The sequence below is a fragment of the Epinephelus moara genome, chromosome 5 (assembly GCF_006386435.1).
Source record: "Epinephelus moara isolate mb chromosome 5, YSFRI_EMoa_1.0, whole genome shotgun sequence".
Classification (NCBI taxonomy): Eukaryota; Metazoa; Chordata; class Actinopteri; order Perciformes; family Serranidae; genus Epinephelus; species Epinephelus moara.
This window is the reverse complement of record NC_065510.1, coordinates 36,854,541-36,877,548: the sequence shown is the minus strand read 5'-3', so window position 1 is coordinate 36,877,548 and position 23,008 is coordinate 36,854,541. Positions and strand designations below refer to the sequence as shown.

Below are 23,008 nucleotides of genomic sequence, written 5' to 3'. Positions count from 1 at the left end.
TCATTAGTGATGCTTTAGTCTCAACGATCATTAGTGTATCCGTCTTTGTCTCTCTGTATGTTTGTGTAAGAGTCTGTGCAGACACACTTACGTGGCAGGGCGCTACAGACTGTAACCGGTTTGCTGCGAGCACCATCGCCCTTGGCAGTGTAAGCCCCCACTGATACAGAGTAGGAAGTGTCTGCCTTCAGGTCCCCAAGAACCACCTCCTGCAGAACAACAAAAAGTGCTGTCAGCTTCAAAAGGCAGTTATTTTTGTGTGCCCTCAGGACAATGAGCTTCTACTTAATAAAAACGTCTGGGTCAAACCGGTCAAAAAGGTGCAATTCTGTGCTTTTTGTCTGACAGTCTAACTGTGCAGACAGTTTTTCAAGTCTTTTCTACACCAACGGTACTTTTGTCAGGCCAGGAAATATGTTTTGAAGTTAGTTTCTCTCATTTCATTGGTCACCTAGCTGCCATTCTCAGAACCCATCGGCTGTATTTGGCGTCTGACTTCCAGCAGACGGCGATACAGCCTCTGGGGGCAGACCCCCCATTTTTTGGCATTCCGGTTTGATTTGGGGTGGAGGAGACAAATTTCCGTTTCCGACTTCTGTTTATATATAAGTAAATATGCTGAACCATTGCGATGGATTCAGAGTTTGCAGTGACGCCAATTATGTTTCGCCGCGTTTGTTCACTGCACGGACCGTTTAACCTGGCAACAACTGCATCCGGCTCACACGTGATTGGTCAATATCATGCGGACTACAAACAGCCTACAACCCTACATTCACTGAATGTAGAGTCTGTATATAGAGACTACCTAGCTGCTGCTTTTGGAGAATATATAGTGGATATGGTTTGTGATCATCTCAACAATATTCAAAACAACTACGAATTCCAAATCATCCCACCAGAGCTCAAAATGTGGTCAACACAAAATGTCATTTTACTACTCAGACACTCCAAACTCATCTAGTTTTGTCACCATCTAAACACTAAAGACAATATTTTCTCAATTTCTTGGCCAGCGGAACGCATAAATTATATTATCATTTTGGCAACAACCGCAAATGACTCACATCATCGGTTATCTATGTGTGTTTTTCCAGCGTCCTTTATTAAAAATCCTGGAGAACACACACTGCAGAAATGAAAAAGGGACTTCCTGCTGGGTTTTAAGCCCCCACTCTGGTCACAGGAGATTTTAAAGCTACAATCTCATAAATATGACTCATCTGCTCTCAGTGCTTTGTTGTTATCACGATTAAATAATAGGCTTAAAGAAGGGTTTACTCACATATTCAGCTGAGTCATCGTTTTCCCACTAAACGATGAAAGAGTTCGGAGGAAAGAGAGAAAGGAGAGACAAACACAGTCCTTAATATTTGGGATATGATCTTCAAGACTTCACATTTAAGTCCAATGCACCATCTTTACCGTCATAAAAGTATACATTTGTGTGAAAAGCCTGACATATTCTTATTTGCTTTCTTGCCAAAGAGTTAGATGAGACGTTAGATACCACTCCCATGTCTGTGCGTTAAATATTAAGCAAAGACTGTGAGGACGGTTTGATCAAACAAGCAAGATGTAATGTCTCAATTATTAATTAGTGAACTTTAGAGGTGCTGGTAGGCAGAGTTTGTAACCTTTGGATGGTTTACCCTTCTTTGAGTCTTTATGCTATGCTAAGCTAAGCTAACAATCTCCTGACTGAAGCTTCATATTTAATGGGCAGATATGAGAGTGGTATTGATCTTCTGAGCTAACTCTCGGCTACAATGTCAAAATGATTGTTTAGAACAATCTTAAAGCTGGAGTGCAGGACCTTTACATATAAAGGTTACATACTGGTCTCTTTAGCCAGTTTTCCCATTCATGACAGCTGTATGGGGGTTTGTAATTTTTTTCCCCAACAAAACAAAATTATTGTTTTTCGGTAAGAACATTTGGTTTTAATGATTTTAAGCCTGTTTTTTTTACTAGCCAAAATTAGCATTAGCATTATCACAGCTGTAAATGCACTGTGCTAACCAAGCTAGCAGCTAGCATTAGGGTTAGCTCCACACTCTTGTCCAAATATGGTCACCTCTGGCTCCAAAAATCCAGGATGGCAACGGCCAAAATGCTGTACTTGAAGCACTCCAGCTTTAAGGAGGGTTTCTGGTCAATTTATCAATTTATTTGGAATCATTCATCATTCCTGAGAATGAGAGGAAGATGATACGGAAGCTGTGACAGATTGCTGTACTGTGTGTGTGTTGTGCAGTACAAACAAAGATTAAGAAAAAAATCTGGCTAAATATTTATCTTATCTACAAAAATACCTAAATGGCCACATGCCACTTTCATCTATAAAATATATCCAGGTAAACCCATCTGTTGAGGGAGCTTATGATTTCCTCATGGCTTTAATGAAACTGTGAACTTCACATATTAATTTCCAATAAATATTACTGTATTATGAAAATACTGCTCATATGAAATATGGGTTTTATGAGGTATCTATTAAACAGTCCATTTGATCTTCAGGTATTACAGAATATATGTTAGTCTTACCTGAGAGTCCTCTATGAGGATGTCCTTGATGGACGGGTGACCCTGAGGTTCTCCGTAGTTCATCCTCACATAGTGGACTTGGTAACCTCGGATCTGACCGTGCTGCCGTTCAGGCGCCGGCGCTCGCCATTTCACCCTAACGGCCGAGGCGTTCACAGTCTCTGCCTCCACCCCTCGCGGAGGACCGCTTGGAACTAAAAATGCATTTTGGGATAGAGGTCAAGGGTCACAGAGGATGGGCACTCAAACCTCTCAAGTTAAGGCCTTCACTTTTTCTAATCAAAAATATATTGGTTTCAGGGGCAGATTAAAAAATACCCAAAAGCTGAAAAAATGTAAAAAGAAAAAAAAAAAATGCAACCCTCCAAAAAGTCTAAAACTGCTCTGATGTCTGGGAAAAAAAGTCAAAATAGTAAAAAATGAGAGTGCTTGAGGAAAAACATGGAGGAAAAAAGCAGTGGAGGATAAGAAGCAAATGTAGAGAAAGATAAGAATGGCAGATAGAAAAGGATTTGTTGCCACGGGCAGATAAACAGTGGCAGGCAGTCAAAGAGAAAATACTGTTATCAAGAAAAACCTCTCTCGTACTGCCAAGAACTACACTTCTCCCCAAAAGAAGAAGAAGAGAAAAAAAAACATACATATCTACCGAAAGAAAAAAAAATGGAACGTCTCCAAACAGCAAAAAATGGAGACACTGGGAGTTTGAGTTGTTATGCATGAATATAAAATATTATGTATTAGTCAAGACACAATAAAATACAATGATTAAACTTTAAAATATGCAAATAATTGGAGAGGAGTTGGAAGGGCAGTGAGAAAAACCAAGGTGTGGAAAGGTACAGCTACAGCCAAAGGGTTTGTTTTGGTATTGTTAGTGGAGAATATAGTGGGAAAGCCCAACCATCCCATTTCCCAAAAAATAGGGGATTTTGTAAGAAAGAGGAGAAGCGCGGAAAAAAGATGCTGGTAAAAAAGAGGATAAAAACGGCTGCTGGAGAAAAAAGGGTTGCTGTTGACAAGAGAAAGCAGTGGTGAGGGAGCAGCAGGAGGAGATTTCCGGATGCTGGAGGTGTCTGGCGGTTATGAAGGAACAAAGGAGAGGTTTTCAAAACTGAAGGGTTTGTTCCTAAAAGCATCATCCATTTAGATTGCAGCTCAGGGATAGACAAATGCATTTACTGGCCAGTGGAAGAAACTTGCTGTTAGTTTAGGGTGCTTTGAGCCCATTAGCGCTATGTTAGTGAAGTAGCCATTGTTAGTGGGGCGGACCATCCTAAGACAGGCAAGGGGGGTTTGTTTGGGAACATACCATCTTCCTCTGTGCGGATTAGCAGCTGTAAACTCTCCGGTCCATCCCCAGCTTCCGTCTGTGCCCGTATTGTTATGCCATACTCAGTCCATTTCTCCAGGTTTTCCAGGAGATACGGAGAACTTTCCGGAGGAATTCCATCAATTCTTTTAGACACTTTGATGCCCTCGGTGTTGGCGTACTGGATGGAGTATCCTGTAATGATGCCGTTCTGAAACTCCAGAGGAGGTGGAGCCCAACTTACCAGGATGCTGGTAGAACTGGGACTGGTGCATGTGATGTCCTGGGGAGGTGCTGAAGGAACTGATTGGCCAGTTTTGAGGAAGCACAGTAGGGGGTTTGTTTTTGGGTAAATGTAATTTGGTCGTGTGTGCGAGTTGTTATTGGTGGGTGGGTGGAGAGGTGAGGAAGTGAGGTTTGCCATGAAGGAATGGGGATGAAATTGAGCAGACGAGAGACAGAGAACAAAAGACAAAGAAACATAAAATGAAAACAAAACACTGGAGAACAGAAAGCTCTTACGAAAAAATGACTAGAAAGCAAGATGGCGGCTGAACGAAGATACTGAATGATGGGTGTCAACTTCTGTTTGGTAGAAATGTTTGATTAATGAAAACGAGTGAATGACTTAAAAGAGATGCGACACAAAAACACTGACTAGAGCTGTAACATACAAACATACCTGCCCATAACTTACTTGTCCTTACAGCCTACCCAAGCCTCTGTGATCCACGATGGAGTTCTCATCTCTACCTACAAACCCTCTTACCTTGTTTTTACTGATTCTCTTACAGACCTCAGATTGGTAGCCAACAAATTTTCATTTTGCTGTCAATCATCTGTAAGATTTACTTTAATACCATATGCGGAATTAAGTTGTGCAAAATATTTATTTGATGATGTATTTGTTGAAATATCAAATCTGAGGTCAGTTGTCTGGATTCATGACGGCCTCTTTGTGACAATGCAAAAAAAAAAGCAACAACTGCCAAATGTCTTATCAAATAGTGTTTGTAACATGCTCAACGATGGTCAGATCTGGTATTTCACATATTTGTGGATCAGTTTTTGTGTCAGTTCTTATTTTTGCCTTGTCAAAATTGAAGCCTCTTTCTCTCTCTCTCTCAAACACACACTCACACACATGCTCACACACAGCAGTATTTCTAGTTGGACCTACGCGTCTGCGGCGTGTCGATGGACACTTCGTTGGTATATGCCCCGATTCCATGCTTGCTCCTGGCAGCCAGCTGAAAGGTGTAGGTGGAGAAAGGCTTCAGGTTCTTCAGCAGGTAGGAGGTGGTCGGCTCAAAGCTCACTTTCTTCTGAAAGGACATGAAGAGACAGACAGAGGAAGACGTGTAGGTTGTGAGATAAACAACAGAAAAAGGTTATATCAACTATTTCCACAGGGTGTTCAAAAATAACATCCTTTATAGAGCTCACTTTTAATATTAAGTTCAACTGATCTGTTTGTCCACCCTACCTTTCCTACATCCAACATTTAAAGGGACAGTTCACCTCAAAAATTGAAAATAACATATTTTCCTCTTACCTGTAGTGCTATTTCTCAATCTAAATAGTTTTGTTATAGGTTGCCATGTGCTGGAGATTTTGGCCGTAGAGATGTCTGCCTTCTCTCAGCTAGATGGCACTCGGGTTGTGGTGCTCAACACACCGAAAAATACATTTGAAAAACTCAACAGCAATGTCTCTTTTCAGAAATCATGACCCGGTTACTCAAGATAATCCACAGACCTTCTCCTGTGCAGTGATTCGGTTGGCAGGTAGAAAATAGTTCCTACATGAAACTGCTCACAACAAGGTCTGCGAATTATCGTGAGTGATGGGGTCATGACTTTTGGAAAGAGACATTGCTGTATATTGGAGAGAGGGCAGACATCTTTATGACCAAAATCTCTCACACTCTGCAACTCACACCAAAACTATCTAGACTGATAAATAGCTCTACAGGTAAAAATATGTATTTTTGATTTAGGGATGAACTGTCCCTTTAATTGGTCATTGTCCATCCAACCATCCGTGAACAGTCCTCTGGGCTACCAATCAGTCTGTCTCTCCCTCTTGTCTTACCTCCTCTGTGTCATCAGCTCGTCGGTAGACCAGCTCATATCCTGTGATCTGGTTGTCGGGGCCACCCTGGGGTGGGGCCACCCAGGACAACAGGATACTAGTCTCAGATTTGGCCTCACCCTTAAATTCTGAAGGTTGTGATGGAACTACAGAGATGAGTAAAAGAGGATTAGTAAAACCAGTTTAATATATTTTTGTTCTTTTAATCTTGAAGAAGGTAAATGTTTACATTTTCAGTATGGCGTGGCATATCTGTCTTGCTTCCCGTCTCTTACCTCCAGTCTTGGCTATAATCTGCAGGTCCTGGGACAGGGGTCCATCTCCTACTGACGTGAAGGCAAGAACTCTGATATAATACGTCTTGTTAGGAGTCAAACCCTGGATGGTGATAAAGTTGGCACTTCGCACCATCTGCTTTTCCCACTGCGACAACACACAACACACAACACAATGCATGAATGCAAGAAGACACATGAAGAGAACACAAGTTACCAGTCATGACTGATTATAAGCTGGTACACACCTGGTTGACTGGCAGCGTGTTGTCTGAGGTGTAGTAGACTCTGTAGCCCACCACCTGTCCGTTAGGTTCCTCTGGTTCATCCCAGTGGATGATTGCTGTTGTGGTGCTCAGCATACGACCTCTGACCTGCAGGGCAAACAGGAAGAACTTCAGCGGCACTGCGTCCGAATAAAATGTACTGTAATTTCACTGGAGCAAGTTCAGTTGAAGAAGGCTGAGCTAGTTTATTTTGGAGAAAATAAAGGCGTCTTAAGACATAAGGCCTTTGCGCACCAAGCCCGTATGTTTGGTATGAAATTTTCACACGTCTAAAAATAAGTACGACCTCATATTGTGTCAATTACATTTACACACCAACTCCAAAACTGTCATCTGTCACGGAAGTTTCTGAAGCAGGTTTAATTAGCTGCGTTTTTGTGCATCCATCAAAAGCCTTACGTAACCTGCAGAACAGGGTGGAAGTTGAAAGGGGGCCAGCAAGAAAAAGGAGTGGAAATATATGGAGGTAATGTCCTTGAAATCTTCCGAAACAAAGACAAGGTAACATAACCCTATCCAGAATGGCACAACAGCAATAATAATGCTTACAGTGGAGTCGATCTATTAGCTGCACTGTATCACTTAAACTCAGGTAACCTCAATGCCAAATACAAGACGTGGGCTGAGAATGGCAACAGCCTAGAGAGGTAACTCAAGTGGAGAGAAGCAAGGGAGCAAATGTGTCCTTCCATTTTGCCTCTTATTGTGAATTTCCGTCATGAACAGAACAATAGAATACATCAGACTCAAGCATGCAAGGCTCCTGTTTTGTTGGATGACGGATTGAAAAAAATGCATATAAAACTTTAATGATAACAGGCAGCAAATCATACTGTATAACAACCAAGCCTGTGGTGAAGTTGTTTTAAGATAAACAATGATAGATTCGATTTCAAATTGCAGCTAAGCATAAAGTCAACTTGTTTTTCATACAGGACCAAAACTGCATTCCTCCAATCTAATGCTGACCTGTCGAGGAGGCGAAGAGGGGGCTTGCTCGGCTGTGCGGGCCTCCACCACCTCGCTGGAGGGGCCCTGACCGATGGTGTTAACGGCCGCCACCCGAAAGTCGTAGTGGGAATATGGGCTGAGGCCGCCCACGCTGTAGCGTGTTGTGGCGATGCCATCGATCTCTTTATAGGGATCTTCTGACCCTTTGGCACGGTGCTAGAGGAAGCAAGAGAGGAAAACAGAGAGAGGAACATACTGATTTAAAACTGCATTAGGCAACTTTATACAGAGGAAGCTCTACACATAGGCCTATCTATATTTACTGTATATATATCAGTTTGACACCAATAAACAGAGGACACCACGCTCTTATTAACCATCCAAGATTTATGCAAAAACAGAGAATGAAATGTGAGACACCACATATCTAATGTGGCTTTTGTGAATGGAGTCTTAAGTCACTGCTTCAGTGCAGCAGTTCATGTTTCATTCTTAACATTTCAATTCATTACTCCTTGTGGGCAGAGAGTACTCCAGACACCAGATTTCATTTGATCAATTTAGAGATTTTATTACCAGCAGGAGAGACAAGGAACTCTTTTATTTTGTGGCCCTACTTACTGATTTAGGCTGCTAATAACAGTTTATGTTCGTATAAAATTCTAGTGCAGCTTTGGCCATCTTAAGCTCAGTGTCTCAGAAAACCTGTGTGCACATGCAGTAATGTTTCTCTGTCTGTTACACACCTGTATGATATAGTAGGAGACTGGCTCAGGGTTGCCAGAATCCCAGGTGAGTGTAATGCTTGTTGCAGTTCTCTCCGTCACCACAGGGGTACCAGGGGCCTTCGGCAGAGCTGAGAGAAAGAAGAAAGATTTTACAAGCTATCCCCTGGTAGACTTTGTACCATCGCTGTGCTCTCATAAAAACAAAAGAATCAACATCTGCTGGTTAAAACATGACCAGCTCAGTATTACAATTATACAATAAACATAATCTCTACAGAACAATTACAAGAATTAAATTAAACATAATCAGACTACACAAAACAATAAATTCAACAACTTGTTCATTTTAATTCAAATCAAGCCCCCTGTTTACTGACAAAGTTTATTTAAATTCAGACTTAGTGATCATTAAGAAGTACAAAAATAGGTCTCTACTGAAAACGGAATTTGACAGAGAAAAACAATTCTTTGCCTCACATGAAGTGGAGACAGAAGTCAATTTTCTTGAGCAATTCCCAAAATGTGAATAAATTAGACTCTAATTTGTCAATGGTAATTCAGCTGTTCCTTTTTTTAACACCAAAAATAAATAAATAAAACAAGTATTCAGACATGAATAGGCTCATGTGACAGAGCTGTCCAGAAAAAACTGCGAGACATACTTCATTGCAGGACTTTTTACATAACGTTAAAAACAGATTTTAAAAAAAAAATAAAAAAAAATTCCTCTCCTAATTCTTAGTACATCTCGGAAATCAGTAACTTTTTAATTTCTTTACATTTTTCATCACAAATTTTTTTATAACACAGAAATGATAGATTATGTATTTATCACTGAATTCTATCAGGGTCAAAATATTGCCTTGTATGACATTCAGCGATGTTGATTCCTCCCTGAGCCACTTCATCTTTGTTTCCCTTACTGTCCTCATGCCCGTTGGATTTAATGCCAACAAAATTTTTAATTGATATAATTGAAACAAATGGGCATTGGCTGCTCTTAATTTTTAACAGTTGTCTATCCATGGGCTGCGCCCCAGACTTTTAAAACAAGTGTTCAGCCACTCCCATTTTATCTCTAAAAATACCAGAATAAAAAATCATGGCTAAGCTGTGAAAGAAAACAGCATTTCTGAAACCTTCCACTCTGGTTTGCGTCAGCACAAAGCCTGCCCCTCTAAAAGTCACAAATGACCATTTAATGACCAATAATGTTGGCACGTGTTCCATTCATGTATTACATGATTTGAGTGCAGCTTCTGACATAACTAATCATGGCATTTCATAGACAGACTGAACCAATGGGTAGGTACATCGGGTACGGCACTGAGCAGGATCAAATCCTTTCTGACAGAAAATTCTGTGTGTCTGTCAGCAACATAGACTGTAAAAATAACAACCATACAGTGTGTCTCCATTTGCTACAGTCAAGCAAGGCGCACCTATATGGAAATATATGCCAAACCAAGGAAGTTTTTATGAGATATACTGGAGGGGACAATATTCAAATATGCTAAAAATGTCTCTCCCAATTTATTGATAAAAAAATATTTTGCTCGCAAGTAGGTACGGTGGCCTACGTGACCTGCCCACCAGCTACAAGACTTGCCCACTATACATTCACAATCGTTTACTCCTCGATCTGGAAGTGGAAGCCCTGAAGTAAATGCTAAGTTAGCATTTAGCTAGCTATGAAGTGTGTTACATCTCGTTACTTGTAAGATGAATTATGTCGTCCAACCAAAATGGATGAGGTAAATTAATAAAGTGGACTATCGCTGTGTTTGACCTCATATTCATTCACTACAATGTGCCATTGTAACGGATCAAATAATTAACACATTGGTGGGTTTGCCTTGTAGCCTACTGGTGAAGGGCACAGTTTGTAGAGCTTGAATGGAGTGTGGCTGCAGCTATGCATGTCTTGTTGCTTGAGGTACAATCATTGTCAAAAGCTGCTCTGTTTCTCTTTTCATAACTTTCAAATATATTAAAAAGTGGAAAACTAATCAGTTCTTGGAACCGTGAACTTGAGGGTCAGGGCTATGATCTGGACTGGGACAATATTTGGACCAACATACCCATCTCATCAAAGAATCCAGCACATCAACTTATTCATTACAAGTTTGTGCACAAATTCTATGCCACGCCATACAGACGCTTCACAATGAAACTGACAGATGATCCCAACTGTACAAAATGTGATCAGAACACTGTTGGCACATACCTTCACGTTTTTTGGGAGTGTCCCTCTGTGTCTGGTCTTTGGTCCAAGGTGCATAGTTGCCTTGAAAATATTTTAGGATTTCCCATTCCTATGCATCTCCCCCTACTTCTATTCAATGATGACTCTATTCTCAGTGGCAATACCGGATTAGCACAGAGGAAAGTTATATTTGCAGGATTGACTGCCGCTAAAAAGGCTATAATACATTCATGGTTTTCTCCGGACATCCCATCAGCAAAAGAATGGCTAAATCGTTTTAGAGACATTGCTCTTTTAGAAAGGTCATTGGCTGTCATACATAAAGCGTGAGCATCTACTGTGCAGGCCTGGGACGCTCTTATCAGTTCTCTTTCTGACATAACATTGCTTGCTAGTATATAAGGTGTTACTGTGAATTAGATTGTCTGACTGCAAGACTCTCTGTCATCTAATGCAACGAGTTACCACTGGTGGGTCTGCAACTGTCTGTACTTTTTATTTACTTATGTGTACAATATATTTTCTCTCCTTAAAAATTCTTAGTGGCAAGGCAATGGCACTATGTTTGTAATATAGTGTTCAAATTGTTCAATAAAAAGTTTGTCACACAAAAAAAAAGTGTTACACTACGTCAGTTTTAGTTGTGATAGTTTTTGTAAAGTGTTATTACAATGATAACTTCATGACCGTATCACTTATAACTCTTGCATACATGTCAAGGTAAAGTTAAAGTCAATACATCATTTTGCGCTGACACTGTTGTTGTGAAAATAAATGATACTTTGCTAAAAAGTGTAAGAACCCCCAGCAGGATTGGTCCCCTCCCAATGTTAACTCCATGGCTACGGCCTTGGGCCAAACATATCAACGTTTGCATAAATATATTTGGCCTATGAAAAACAGAGTAAAGGGAGCTTTGATGATGGAAATTTTCTTCTCATACTCACAGTGCTCATTTACAGAGAGAATAGAGAAGGCCACACTCTTAAAAACACTCTGCTCTTCTGAAAACCAAAGTCTCACTGGAGGCAAGGTCAAACCATCACTTCCTCTCTTGCTCACATGCTCTTTTCTCCTCACTCATACGCCTCCTCATGAAAATGCTGACTAAAACCCACCTTTCACAATAATCTGTGCTACAGCCTCGATCACGCCGAGTGTCGACATTGCAACACATGTGTAATTGTTGGACTGGCGTACGTCAGTCAGTTCCAGGACGTTGCGGCCGATGGGCATGTCATCCTCGGGTGTCAGGTCTTCCGCTCCAAGCATCCACTTCACATATGGCATAGGGGAGCCCACAGCCACGCAGGTGATGTTGACGTTCCCCCCTGGCATGATCTCGCTGTCTGCCGGGGGGATGGAGAAGCGAGGGGGGACACGACGTACTGGGCCAGACAGCAATAGAAGCAGGAAGGCAGGAGAAGAGAGGCGATTAGAAATTCATGTATGTGTTGCTCAGTAAAGTGCAGAACAATCAGTGTCTATACATTGTCGAATGATTTTTTTTTTGTTCCATGTGCTCTGAGATGAAGTTTTATGGCATTCAAAGACTGCAAGCATTCAGGCAGTCTGGTACATCACCACTAGGGCGCATGTGATATCAAAATGTTTTATTCATGGTGTTTTTAGGTGCGCTCCATTAAATATTTTATGAACTGAAACACAAAAGATACTCACAAAAAAAACCTCACAGCAAACACACATGCACTCACGAGGGAACAAAGAAAAGAGGAACAACGCAGGGTACAGTATATCTCAAAGGAGTAAACTGTACAGGCAGGTTTAAACCTTCAGTACCTCACATAAAACAGCCCAAACACACAAACACAAATGGCAGTTTAATGGAAGAAAAGAAAACTCTCGGGAGAGACTCAAAAGAGCCACACAGTCGTTACTGTACCAACCTTCTCGCAGCTCTGCAGAGGGAGGTAGGACAGAGCACGGCGGGAGGAGGAGGAGAAGAGAAAGGAGAGGAAAACGGAAAATATCAGAGAAGAGACAGGAGACACAGAGAGAAAACAAGTTAGACAAAGGAGCATGGCAAGGTGGCAACAGACAGAGGGAAAGAGAAACAGGTAGAAAGAAAGAAATAAGGAGAGCAAAGAGAGAGTCCATAGATGGCCGCTGTGTCTGTGAAAGCCCCTCTGTTTAAAGCAGTCTCCACAGCCGGCTGTCTCCATAGACCGCCTGTCAAACACTCACTGAGCAGCACTGCAAGATTTTACTGGCCCTGCAAGCTCTGTTAGACGCACATCACTGCCTCTGCTCTGACTGTGTATGCCCGTGTGTGTGTGTGTGCATGTGTGTTTATATATTTTCTTTTAGCGTAGCATAGATGTGTGTGTTTCGCTTTGTGCATCCAGTCGTGTGTGTGTTTGTTTCGTATCCCTGGGAGCAATGTTGGAGTCAGGAAAGCATGCTACGCTGTTTAAAGCCTTTATTTATTTATTTTATTTTCGGGGGTGGGCAGACAACAGAGCAAAAGGCCACGGGAATAAAAATGTCTCCAAGATTCAAACATTTGGTGGGAATGTGTGTGTGTGTGTGTGTGTGTGTGTGTGTTGAAAGAGACAGTGCCCGAGGAGGTGAGATGCCTGTCAGATTTGGGGAGAAACACAAGTCTTAACCAGACAATGATTTGGTTTTTCTCTGAGGTCTAAAGGCTAAGAAGGGAGGGCAGAGAGATTAATAGCCTGAGTGAAACGTTCAGCCTGGCCCGAGCTGATGTAAAGGAGCTCTTATTTTAAAAAAACGATCCCGTTTTATGGCTCCACAGCTGAGAATTATAAAACACAGCCGGTTTAATGGCATCAAATCACATTAATATGATAAATGCACATTCCTAGCAGAGGACGTCTCTGTAAAAAACTCTAGGAATAGAGGCTCCAATCTGCACATCCATTACTGATGGGACCCTTAAAGATCCAGTGTGTAGGATCTAGGGTGATATATTGGCAGAGATTGAATATGAGTATGTTTTCGTTAGTGTAAAATCAACTAAAAAAAAAAAAAAAGTTGTGTTTTTGTTATCTTAGAATCAGCTATTTATATTTATATACAGAGATCTCCATGTTGCATCGCCATGTTTCTACAGTAGCCCACAAATGACAAACCAAACACTGGCTCTAGATAGGGCCATTTTGTGTTTACACTTTGGCCACTGTAGCAGATGATTCGGCTCCCAGTCAAAAACTCCTGAACGATGGAGAAATTTCAGCTGGTTTCAATCTGCAATCATCACTGCTAAATCCCCCTAAATCTTACACACTGTTCCTTTAAATCTAAGTGCTCTAATTGGACTGAAAGGCTGCTTTTTTATCCCCCTCTTACCTCTGACATAGAGGTTAGCTGGTGTGGAATAGCGTGTCCCATCGCTGTTGGTGGCAACACACTCATACTTCCCCTGGTCTGACTCCTCACTCATCTCTATCTGGAGGGCACCTGGGTGGATGGAGGGATTGAGAGGAGGAGGAGGAGATAGAGAGAGGAGAGAGAGAGAGAGTCACACAGGAAGATAGCGAGGGAGAGAGAGCAATTACACAAAAGTGGAAGACATCCGATAATTGGGTACAGTCCATAAATACACCAACATAGAAATGGTAAGAACTGCATAAAAGAGTAAATGAATCTGAAAGAGTTTTCAGCAAAAAAACAAAAACAAAAAAAACAAGCTGAACAGTGAGCTAAAAAGGGGAGCCAAATCTATTGGGAGAAATTAACAAGTTTCTACCACTGTCAGCAAGAATCTGCCCAAAACAAGGGTCAGCTTCCTGATTTATAAATGGAAAGAAAACAAAAACAAAAAAAGCACTGATACAAAGCCTAGAAAAACGGAGAATGTAGTCTTCATGCAAGACAGAAACAAAGAAACCAAGCAACCAAAATGTGGACAAATCCAGTCACCAATACAGTATTTGAAAAAAATCCTTTGCTGAAATTAAAATGCAGTTACATTAGGGAGCAAATCATGTTTCACTTTTCAAGGGTAAAATGTGACAAAGATATTGCCATGGCAATAAGATATCCCCAACTTTACGGATCCACCAATGGGATCAGGAGTGTGATGTCATTTTAAAACACACCCAGTAAGGAGGTAAAGACATCCACCAACCTCCATCAAGGCCACAGATTTGAAAAAAAAAAAAAAAAAAGGAACGACATACGCAAAGCCTTGGGAAGGGACCGACGCTTGCTCGCTCCCTGAAAGCAGAAAAACTGTCAAAAAAGTCAACCAGAGTTTCTTTAAAGATGGTGTGGTATTAAGGCAAAAAAGCGCCCAGAAAAACTTTATCAAAAAAGTGGTTGTTTGGGGCTTTTTATCGGTAATGAGAGAGAGAAAAGAGAAAATGATGGTAAAAAATCATGGAGAAATGTGTGTGTGTGCATTGTGTGTGATTACGTGTGCCTGAGCACACTAATGTCTGCAAGTGTGTCTGAGTCTTCGCCATCTGGACTTTTCAGGCTGAGCGAATAACAGCTGGGAGGGAAAACAAAACTGGGACGTTTGATTGGGCAAATATAGACAAGGTAGAAGGAGAGGCCAGGTCAAGCTTAGGTCAAGACCCTCCCACAAAAAAAGAAAAAACAAAAAGGAAGGAAAATCAGGTCACAAAAAAAAAAAGCAAACAAACAGAGGTAAAAGTGAAAGTTTGTCACCTCAAACTAAGCAACAAAGAAATAATACAAGTTGTAAACATGTCATGCTTTAGACTGAAAAAGATGTTTTAAGCTAAATGATGTTAAACTGATGGGTACAAAAGAGAGATCACAATATGGCGAGGAAGACAGCGATGGATTTCTGTGTTATAGAGTGAACGTTGAGGCTGGGATGGAAAAATGAACGGATGAAGAGAGGATGGAAGACGAGAAGAGGGGAAGTGATTAAAAGTCGTAGTATAATGAATTGCTTGCTCAATTCCAATTTCCCCCCTCTTGCACCTACTGCAGATCTGCAGCAGCTGGATGAGTGTTACCAATATGGAAGTCTTTTGGACTAAACACGTATTGATTAATCCACCCAGAGCTGCTTTTTTTCCCAGATCTGTGAGACAAGTAGGAACCAGGGGTTGAAAAGGAATCAGGCCACTGTGTCATGTTGGTCCTCCCAGCAGTCTTACCTCGTATGGGCGTGCCACCTGAGTGGGCAATGAATGCACGAGATTAGAGAAGGAGAAGAAGAAGAAAATGTTAGTACCACAGGAGGGGAAGGGGATAAGGGAGGGAGGGACTTGGGGAGGGAAGTAACTTGGAAAGGAGAAGAATCAAATTAGAGAGGAGAGTCAAAATATAGATCCTTAAAGAGAGTGAGAGGAAGAGAGAGGCATAAAAGGAAAAGACAGAATAAATAAAGACAGAATAAGCCTGAGAAGAGAAAGACAGAATCAAGATAGACAGAGTGACAGACAGTGACAGAGCTATAAGGAGATGGGTTATTGATTTGACTTCATTGACTTGCAGCAGGGGCAGATGTGGCTGTAGGAGTAGGGTAGTGTCTGCACTGCACTCATCTGGGTCTCTAAGAGCTGGACTGGGACTCTAACTGCCCTGAGACCCTGCACTTGTCCTTAACGTAGCTCAAAGCAAGCTGTAATCCTGCTGGTAACATGGAGTGTAAATATATCTAATATCTCTTCCGAAAAGAAAAATCCACCCTCCAATACTTAAACTTTGTTAAAAACCTGGCATTGTCCCTACATCGCATTTGGATTGATTTTTCTTTTTTATTGTTTGGGGTTCCTTCCAGCTACACTGAGTCTGACAGCTGGGACATTTTCAACAATCTAAAACTTCAGCAGTAAATGTCAAGTTGATGTCTCAGCCTCTAAGAATCAAAGAGCATGGGTGTGTTTGTATCTTTAAACAACCATCAACGATCATACTGGGAGAAGTCCGGCATATAAGAGTGGACTCAAGAGACCACAATGCAATGCAGCCACAAGGCATGTTTACCATTACAGGCAACTTGCTGCAACTTACAGCACAATTATCTTCATTCCCAATGGATCTGCCAAGTTTTTTATGGTTAATCAATGAATAATTTGGCCAGCATAATGTTAGACAAATGGCCATCACAATGTGCCTGAACTGAAGGCCGATAGTGATACTGATACCAGAAAGGTGTTGCAATACCTTGCCGCTAGGTGCAATACCCCGTTTTGTTAGTATCGGTACTTAAAGAACGACAGTATTGGAATGAATTAATATTAATATTTCCTGAGTTGCTTTTATATGACAGTGGTGCGCTGCTTACAAATTTTGCCCCGCTGTGTATGTGGAGCGCTCTGCTTCTGCTCCCTACAGGCATAGTGGGAGAGGAACGGCTGCAAGTACAGGACTGTCCACGGCTTGTCGACAAAGAAGACACGAGAAGCCAACAGTCAGGGCCCATGGACACTACGAAGCCCAACTGTAAAAGATGTTTTAAACTTACGCACACCAAGGGAGCTAACACTTCCAACTTGGCAGAGCATCTCACTGACACACACTAACCTCTTCAAAAATCGACAGGTTATTGAATAAGATAGATAACATAAGTAGAGCCTATGCCTTCCTATACGTGTATGATTTATTTTGTGACATGCACACTTTTTTCACCATCAGAGTTTGACGAAGCAATTAAGGGCAATGATGCTGTTTGGCTACATTGCCTTTATCTTTTAAGCTAACTTACCAGGAGGCCAATGTCTCGGATGCAAACGCAATGTTCACAATGGTAACGTTAACTTTACCACAACTTGCAAGCTGCTGCAAGCAGATCAACAAAACTAGTTTTAAATGATCAATTCATACTCACTCAGCATTGCTGATGGTAATCATGGCATGTACATTTTCATCAGTAATTATTTCTATAGATCGGGGTGACATGGTGGTGCAGTGATTAGGATTGTCGCATGTTCTCCCCGTGTCAGCATGGGTTCTCTCTGGGTACTCCAGCTTCCTCCCCACAGACATGCAGATTGGGTTGATTGATGACCATCAACAGTCATACTGGGAGAGGTCACAACTAAATTGGCCATAGGTGTGAATGTGAGTGTGAATGGTTGTCTCAATGTGTCAGCACTGTGATAGTCTGGCGACCTGTCCTCAGTGTACTGTATCCCGCCTCTTGGCCAATGTCAGCTGGGTTAGGCTCCAGCCCTCCGCAACCCCCAACAGGATAAGCGGTTACAGAAAATGAGTGAATAGAAAATGCACTTAGTGCAGACCTTTGCCAGAGATGTGGATTCAGTCCTATTAAACACTGTTTAATAAGTGGTTTCTGCTTGCAACCATAAAGTTAAAGCAATCACATAAACTTACATATAAAGAAAATGAGAAAACACTGAACAGCACATAAACTACAATTTTATTGAGCCTATTATTGAAAATAGTTTCTGATGTATGGATATTGAGCTTTTTAGGCAAGTATTGATCGAAGATATAATTTTGGTATTGTGACAACACTAAAAGGTAGCATCTTCAAATTAACTGTTTTGTACAACCATCGGTCATATATTCAGTTTACAATCTTCTTTTATTTTTCAGTGAAAAACTGAGAAAGGCAGCAAATCCTCACATTTGAGAACGACAGAGTAAAATTAAAAATGATTTAAACAATTGATTAACAACTAACATGTTAATGTTACTAATTAATTTTCAGCCATTTGACTAATCATATAATTGACTGATGGTTTCAGCTGTAAAGAGGTGTGAGTCTGATCAGTGATCACTGGGTACATAAATACATGCAGGCATAGATGTCATCTAATTGTAAAAGCATTCTGGGAAATTGAGGAAATCCATTAAGTAAATGTAAAGAATGAAATGCAAATTACAGCACTTTGTTGTAAAATTTCCAAACGTCATAAAATGATTTATATAACAGTTAGAACGTATTGAAGGGTGGATTTTTCTTTACTACTTAACTTTACTGGCTCCATTATGGTGATGTTAAAAATGGCATGTGTCCATTCACTACCTCTAAGCAGTAGGAACCAGTTTTAGCATATACATCATACTCCACTGTACAGTCAACATCTAGAATCCTGAAACCTGGTCGCCATTGATTTCCTTACAGTGGCTCCACCTAACAGCCATCTAGAGTTGATGACTTATTGACTTGTAACTCTATACAGCAGAGCAGAGAGAGTAAGTGGGTGAGTGAATGACAGAGTGAGTGAGTGGGTGAGTGAGTGAGTGAGGGGAAGAATAATTGAATAAGTGGAAAAGTAAATAGGTGAGTGTGAGGACAAAGTTATTGTATTTTTTTTGGGTGTGGAAAGGCTGCAGGTGCACAGGTGAGGGTGAGGCCAGCTACGTCTAGGGTGACAGATATGTGTGAGTATCTATGTGTAGATACATGTGTATGTTTGTCTGTGTGTGTGTTTGTTTCCAGTTTGTAGCATCCATAGTGTGTTGCTTTACCAAAATGATGTGTGGGTGCCTGTGTGTGTGTATTTCTGTGTCTGTAAACATCTGTGCTTTATATTATCTCTGTTTGTGACTGTTAGTAAAATGCATGCCATGCATTTTATTAACACCTCAACATTGTAAAGGTGAGCAGCAGCAGCAGCAACAGTAGCAGCATTAGTGAACAGTATATAGAGAAGTGGACAGTGAGGGTGTGGGCCTCGGAACAGAAGCACTTACCAAAGGACTCTGTGGTTAAAAAGATACAAAGAGAAAAGAAACAGCATAGACATGGCATTACAATCGGACCATTGGTTACACAGAGGAGTTGTAGAAACACCTTGAAAAAGCACTGGAACTCCAAAAAGAAGTCAAGGATATTGATTATCTACACAGAAATTTGTGCTTAAAAGAATCGTAATTTGTAATCATCACATAGAAGAATCAAGCTAACACACTAAGTACTTGACATTTTACGTTGTAATAATGTTTTAAATAATTTAATTTGATGTATTTTTTGTAAATTAAAGGTCAAAAAGGGAGTCTGAGCGAGGAGTTGAGGGCTGAGCCACAAAATTTAAAAAAATGGGGACAGAAGCAAAGAGGTTGTTATACATAAAGAAGCAAAAGAGTTGGGTGTCCAATCACAAGAAAGGGATTTTGGGTCCAGAGTCAGTCTGAGGAGGGAGGGGACTTTGCTTAGACAAGTTGGGATTTTACACTACTGTGGCTATTTAAAAGCTGATTGATATGGATTGAGCAGCTTGACCGGAAAATAATTTATTCTGTGTTTTTCTCCGAGTAATTTGTCCTCGAATTTAACACATTCTGTCAATATATTTTCTCAAATAACATGGATGCAATGTCTGTGAGTCAATTTCACACCCACGCCAGACACACTTTCCATGAAATGAGGAAAAACAAAAGGTTATTTGCTTGTTTAGTCACAGCAGTGAGCCATCTTAGAGAGGACATTCCCTGTGTGCATGTCACCATCATCTGGGTTTACCTCGCACATTCTGTCAGTAGAGAAAATTGGTGGAGATTATGACTGGAGACGTGATGCGCACTGATGCGTGTTGTTACAAATATTTTATAACATTTGTACTAAGTGAAAAATTAAACCCTTCGTGATGGTGATTTTGCACGGGAAGACCTCGGAGAGTTTGGAGAAAAGCGGAGAAGAGCTGGGAGTTCACTGTTTTAAGGCTTTGAAGAGTTGAGAAAAGTTGGCAACCACACACAGTCAACTCATACCACAGCGGCAGCAGAGAAACACAGCCAGTAACCACGGCAGGAGGAGTGCGGAACAGCAATAAGAAAAGGGGTGAACGAGGGCAAGAATAACAGACGCTTTGTAGGAACAGAAAATAAAAAATGGGTTTGGGGGGGAAGAAAGAAAGAGTGGATATTGAAAAAGGGATAAAAAGAAAGTGGGAGGGAAGACAAACCTAAAGGCGGAAATAAAAGCTTGGGGGTTGAGGGGAAGGGAAAGAATGGAGGGACTGAATTGTTGGTTACCTGAGCGGAGCTGCTTGATTCGTCCGTTGTTATTGGACGTGTTGACTGGCAGGAAATCCTTGAACCAGGTAATTTCTGGGTCAGGGTTGCCGCTAGCAGCACAGAGCATGGTGGCGGTCCGAGAACGCTCCACCACTTTCAGCTGGGGACCCATGTCTATGGTGGGGAACCCCGAGGGCAGCTGGTCCTCTGGAATGATCAAATACACAAGTCAAGCAGAGCTGGAAAATAAATATACACATCTATATCATCTGTCGCGATTTAAATGTGCTCATTTCAATGGATGTTTTTTTTTCCAAAAATCTATTCAGTAGATAAAAGTATACATTATTACAGTTGCTATTTACTTTACCTTACTTTTTCATAATTCTAAGACTCCCCCCCTCCCTTTTTTGTGTCTACGCAGAAAGAACTAGGAATGATCGTACTTTTTTAGCTCACAAGATTTGTGAAGACTGTCTGTTGACCAGATAGGTCTCACTGAAACTGTTGAACCTCATGTTTCGCTTTTCACCCTTGAACTTGTAAGATTTGTGGTTGTGCTTATAGTGGTGTTGAATTGCTTGAGCACTGAATTCACCTGTTTGCGGATAAGGAGGATCCCTTTATCCGCCCCCCAAGGTCCGATGAGATAAGAATTTACCCAGTTAAGATAGTTAAGATAACAGCACTACAATCGATCACAGAGCATTATTCCCACGACGATCCCAAGGTGCCACTACTTGCAAAGCACCCAGTAGCTTTCTATTCGTTGACATTCCTAACCTGACAGTCACTTGTTAGGGGGCCGCAGTTTAACGCAGTGGCTGAGTAGTTGTATTAAATGCAAGTAAAAGTAAAAGTATTGAATGGACTGTGAATAATTAAAATATAATACATGCAGTTCATTTCATGTTCGTGTGGCTTGACGAAATGTTTCTGAGGGCTGCCATTGGTCACACCTTAAACAACTTGAATTCATCCGTCTGAGTCAATCATGCATTAGACACACACTGTGAGCAGATAGTCAACAATCAAAACAAGACAAAGCGTGATGCCTCATAGCCTACATGAAAAGACATAGATTCAGCCCTGAATTGACATGAAGCAGGTTGACTCACTAGTTCACTGTGAAAAGGTTTTAAAGGAAACTGGCTGGTCAAATACAGGAGTCAAATTTAGAATCAATTTAGAGTCAAAATATGTTTCGAACCAGGCTCAAGCCCGCAGGCAGGACTTTTGAAAAATACAATAGTGAGGTCAAATAGAATGAGTAACGTTTCATTCCACCTGACAAACTATCTTACAAAAGCTTCAGGCAACTGCTCTTTAAATAAGAATCAATTGAAAATCAAATACTATCTATTCTGCTGGGAGTCAGTGGCAGTTGAGCTACACTTTTTGTCCTGCTCCGTCTGCACACAACCCTCTCTGGAAGCTCACCCCGTTGCATGAATCAAATAGGCGAGTCAAATAAAGACGCATCCACTGGGACTCGCACCCTTTTGGGATGCCAAATCAAATGTGAATTCATAGACATCCGAGGCAATTAGATCAAACATGGAGAGTGGTTCCACTGTGATAGAGGGAAATCAAAGGCAGTGGGCCAACTTCATTCATCTGAAGTAGGAGATTTAAGCGAGAGGAGGGGACAATGCTTCGAGGAGGTGGGGGATCAAAGACGCCTGAACTCAGTCACACCGAAAATATACTGTATTCACCCTTGGAATCAAATAGTTTCAGAGTAATTCGGTTTTAAAAACAAATTCTTAAGTTTGTTCAAGGCTGCACTTTGAAACTGCGAGGTAAAATGTCAGATCCATGAGTCATCCATAATGAAGTGGGTAAAGATAGACACGGTGAAAAGAGACAGATGAGCAAGGAGCCTGCGTTCCTGCCTGTATTTGTATTTGATCTAGGAGGCAGTCTTTTGTAATTTTCCCCCCATTTTTTTTTTGCTACCCAGAATCCCTTGTGACTTTATCCCTCTCAACCACACAGAGCCTCATTAACGGGAAATCCTAGCGCTGAACCTCGCCAAGGAGATGCTAATTCTGGTACTGGCCCATCGAACCATAGCCGACGGGTCGTGAGACACCAGCTTTGCGAGTGCGTGTGTGGCCTTTTAACAGCTCCGGTTTCAATCAATCACAAACGCCCCGACAAATGGAAACATGGACATAATAAACCAAGAGAACAAGATCAGAAGGTGTTTGTGTGTACCAGCGTGTCTGCCAGGGCGGGTGGTGAAAGAGGGACAAAAGTGCAAAAAAAAAGGGTAAAGAATGGAATATAGTGAGACAAAGAAAGAGTGACAGAAAGGAAAATAGAGAGAGAACAAGGGAGAGAGAAAGGGAAAAACAGACAGAAAGGAAGAGTGAGCACAAGGGATCCATACAGCATAACAATCCTGATTCTCTCCGCTTTCATTATGCAAACGCTTACTTCAAAGCCAGCCCCTCGTAGGGAGGAATAATGCATTCTATTTCATCTACCTGGGGTGGGACACTGCAATGAACATTGAGGACGCACAGTTAGAACGCTACTCCCCGAGATCATGCATCTCTCTTTGCCTCTCTTCTACAACCACTCACCCGTGCAGGAAAAGAAAGAGTTGCAGATGTGGATGTGTAAGTAGAGGTGTGTGCAGGAAGCCGAAAAACGTAGGCAACCAAAAGTCACACGGATGAAAATACACACACACGGACGCATTTTTG

General features: G+C 41.3%; 1 protein-coding gene across 2 annotated transcripts in view; it reads right to left on the bottom strand.

Annotated features, from left to right (window-relative positions):
- ptprdb (protein tyrosine phosphatase receptor type Db) overlaps positions 1–23,008 on the bottom strand; it is a 217,944-nt gene that overhangs the window by 44,873 nt on the left and 150,063 nt on the right. Inside the window, exons 9-22 of one of the 2 annotated variants that reach the window (XM_050044542.1) lie at positions 20,313–20,501; positions 15,521–15,538; positions 13,734–13,844; positions 11,519–11,788; positions 8,213–8,322; positions 7,485–7,682; positions 6,477–6,602; positions 6,229–6,376; positions 5,954–6,099; positions 5,040–5,184; positions 3,860–4,162; positions 2,548–2,741; positions 1,286–1,312; positions 92–209 (exon numbers count right to left, since the gene is read on the bottom strand). In XM_050044542.1, coding sequence (XP_049900499.1) covers positions 92–209; positions 1,286–1,312; positions 2,548–2,741; positions 3,860–4,162; positions 5,040–5,184; positions 5,954–6,099; positions 6,229–6,376; positions 6,477–6,602; positions 7,485–7,682; positions 8,213–8,322; positions 11,519–11,788; positions 13,734–13,844; positions 15,521–15,538; positions 20,313–20,501 — 2,103 coding nt within the window. The remainder of the gene's footprint in view (positions 1–91; positions 210–1,285; positions 1,313–2,547; positions 2,742–3,859; positions 4,163–5,039; positions 5,185–5,953; positions 6,100–6,228; positions 6,377–6,476; positions 6,603–7,484; positions 7,683–8,212; positions 8,323–11,518; positions 11,789–13,733; positions 13,845–15,520; positions 15,539–20,312; positions 20,502–23,008) is intronic. The other variant, XM_050044543.1, reaches the window with a different exon arrangement.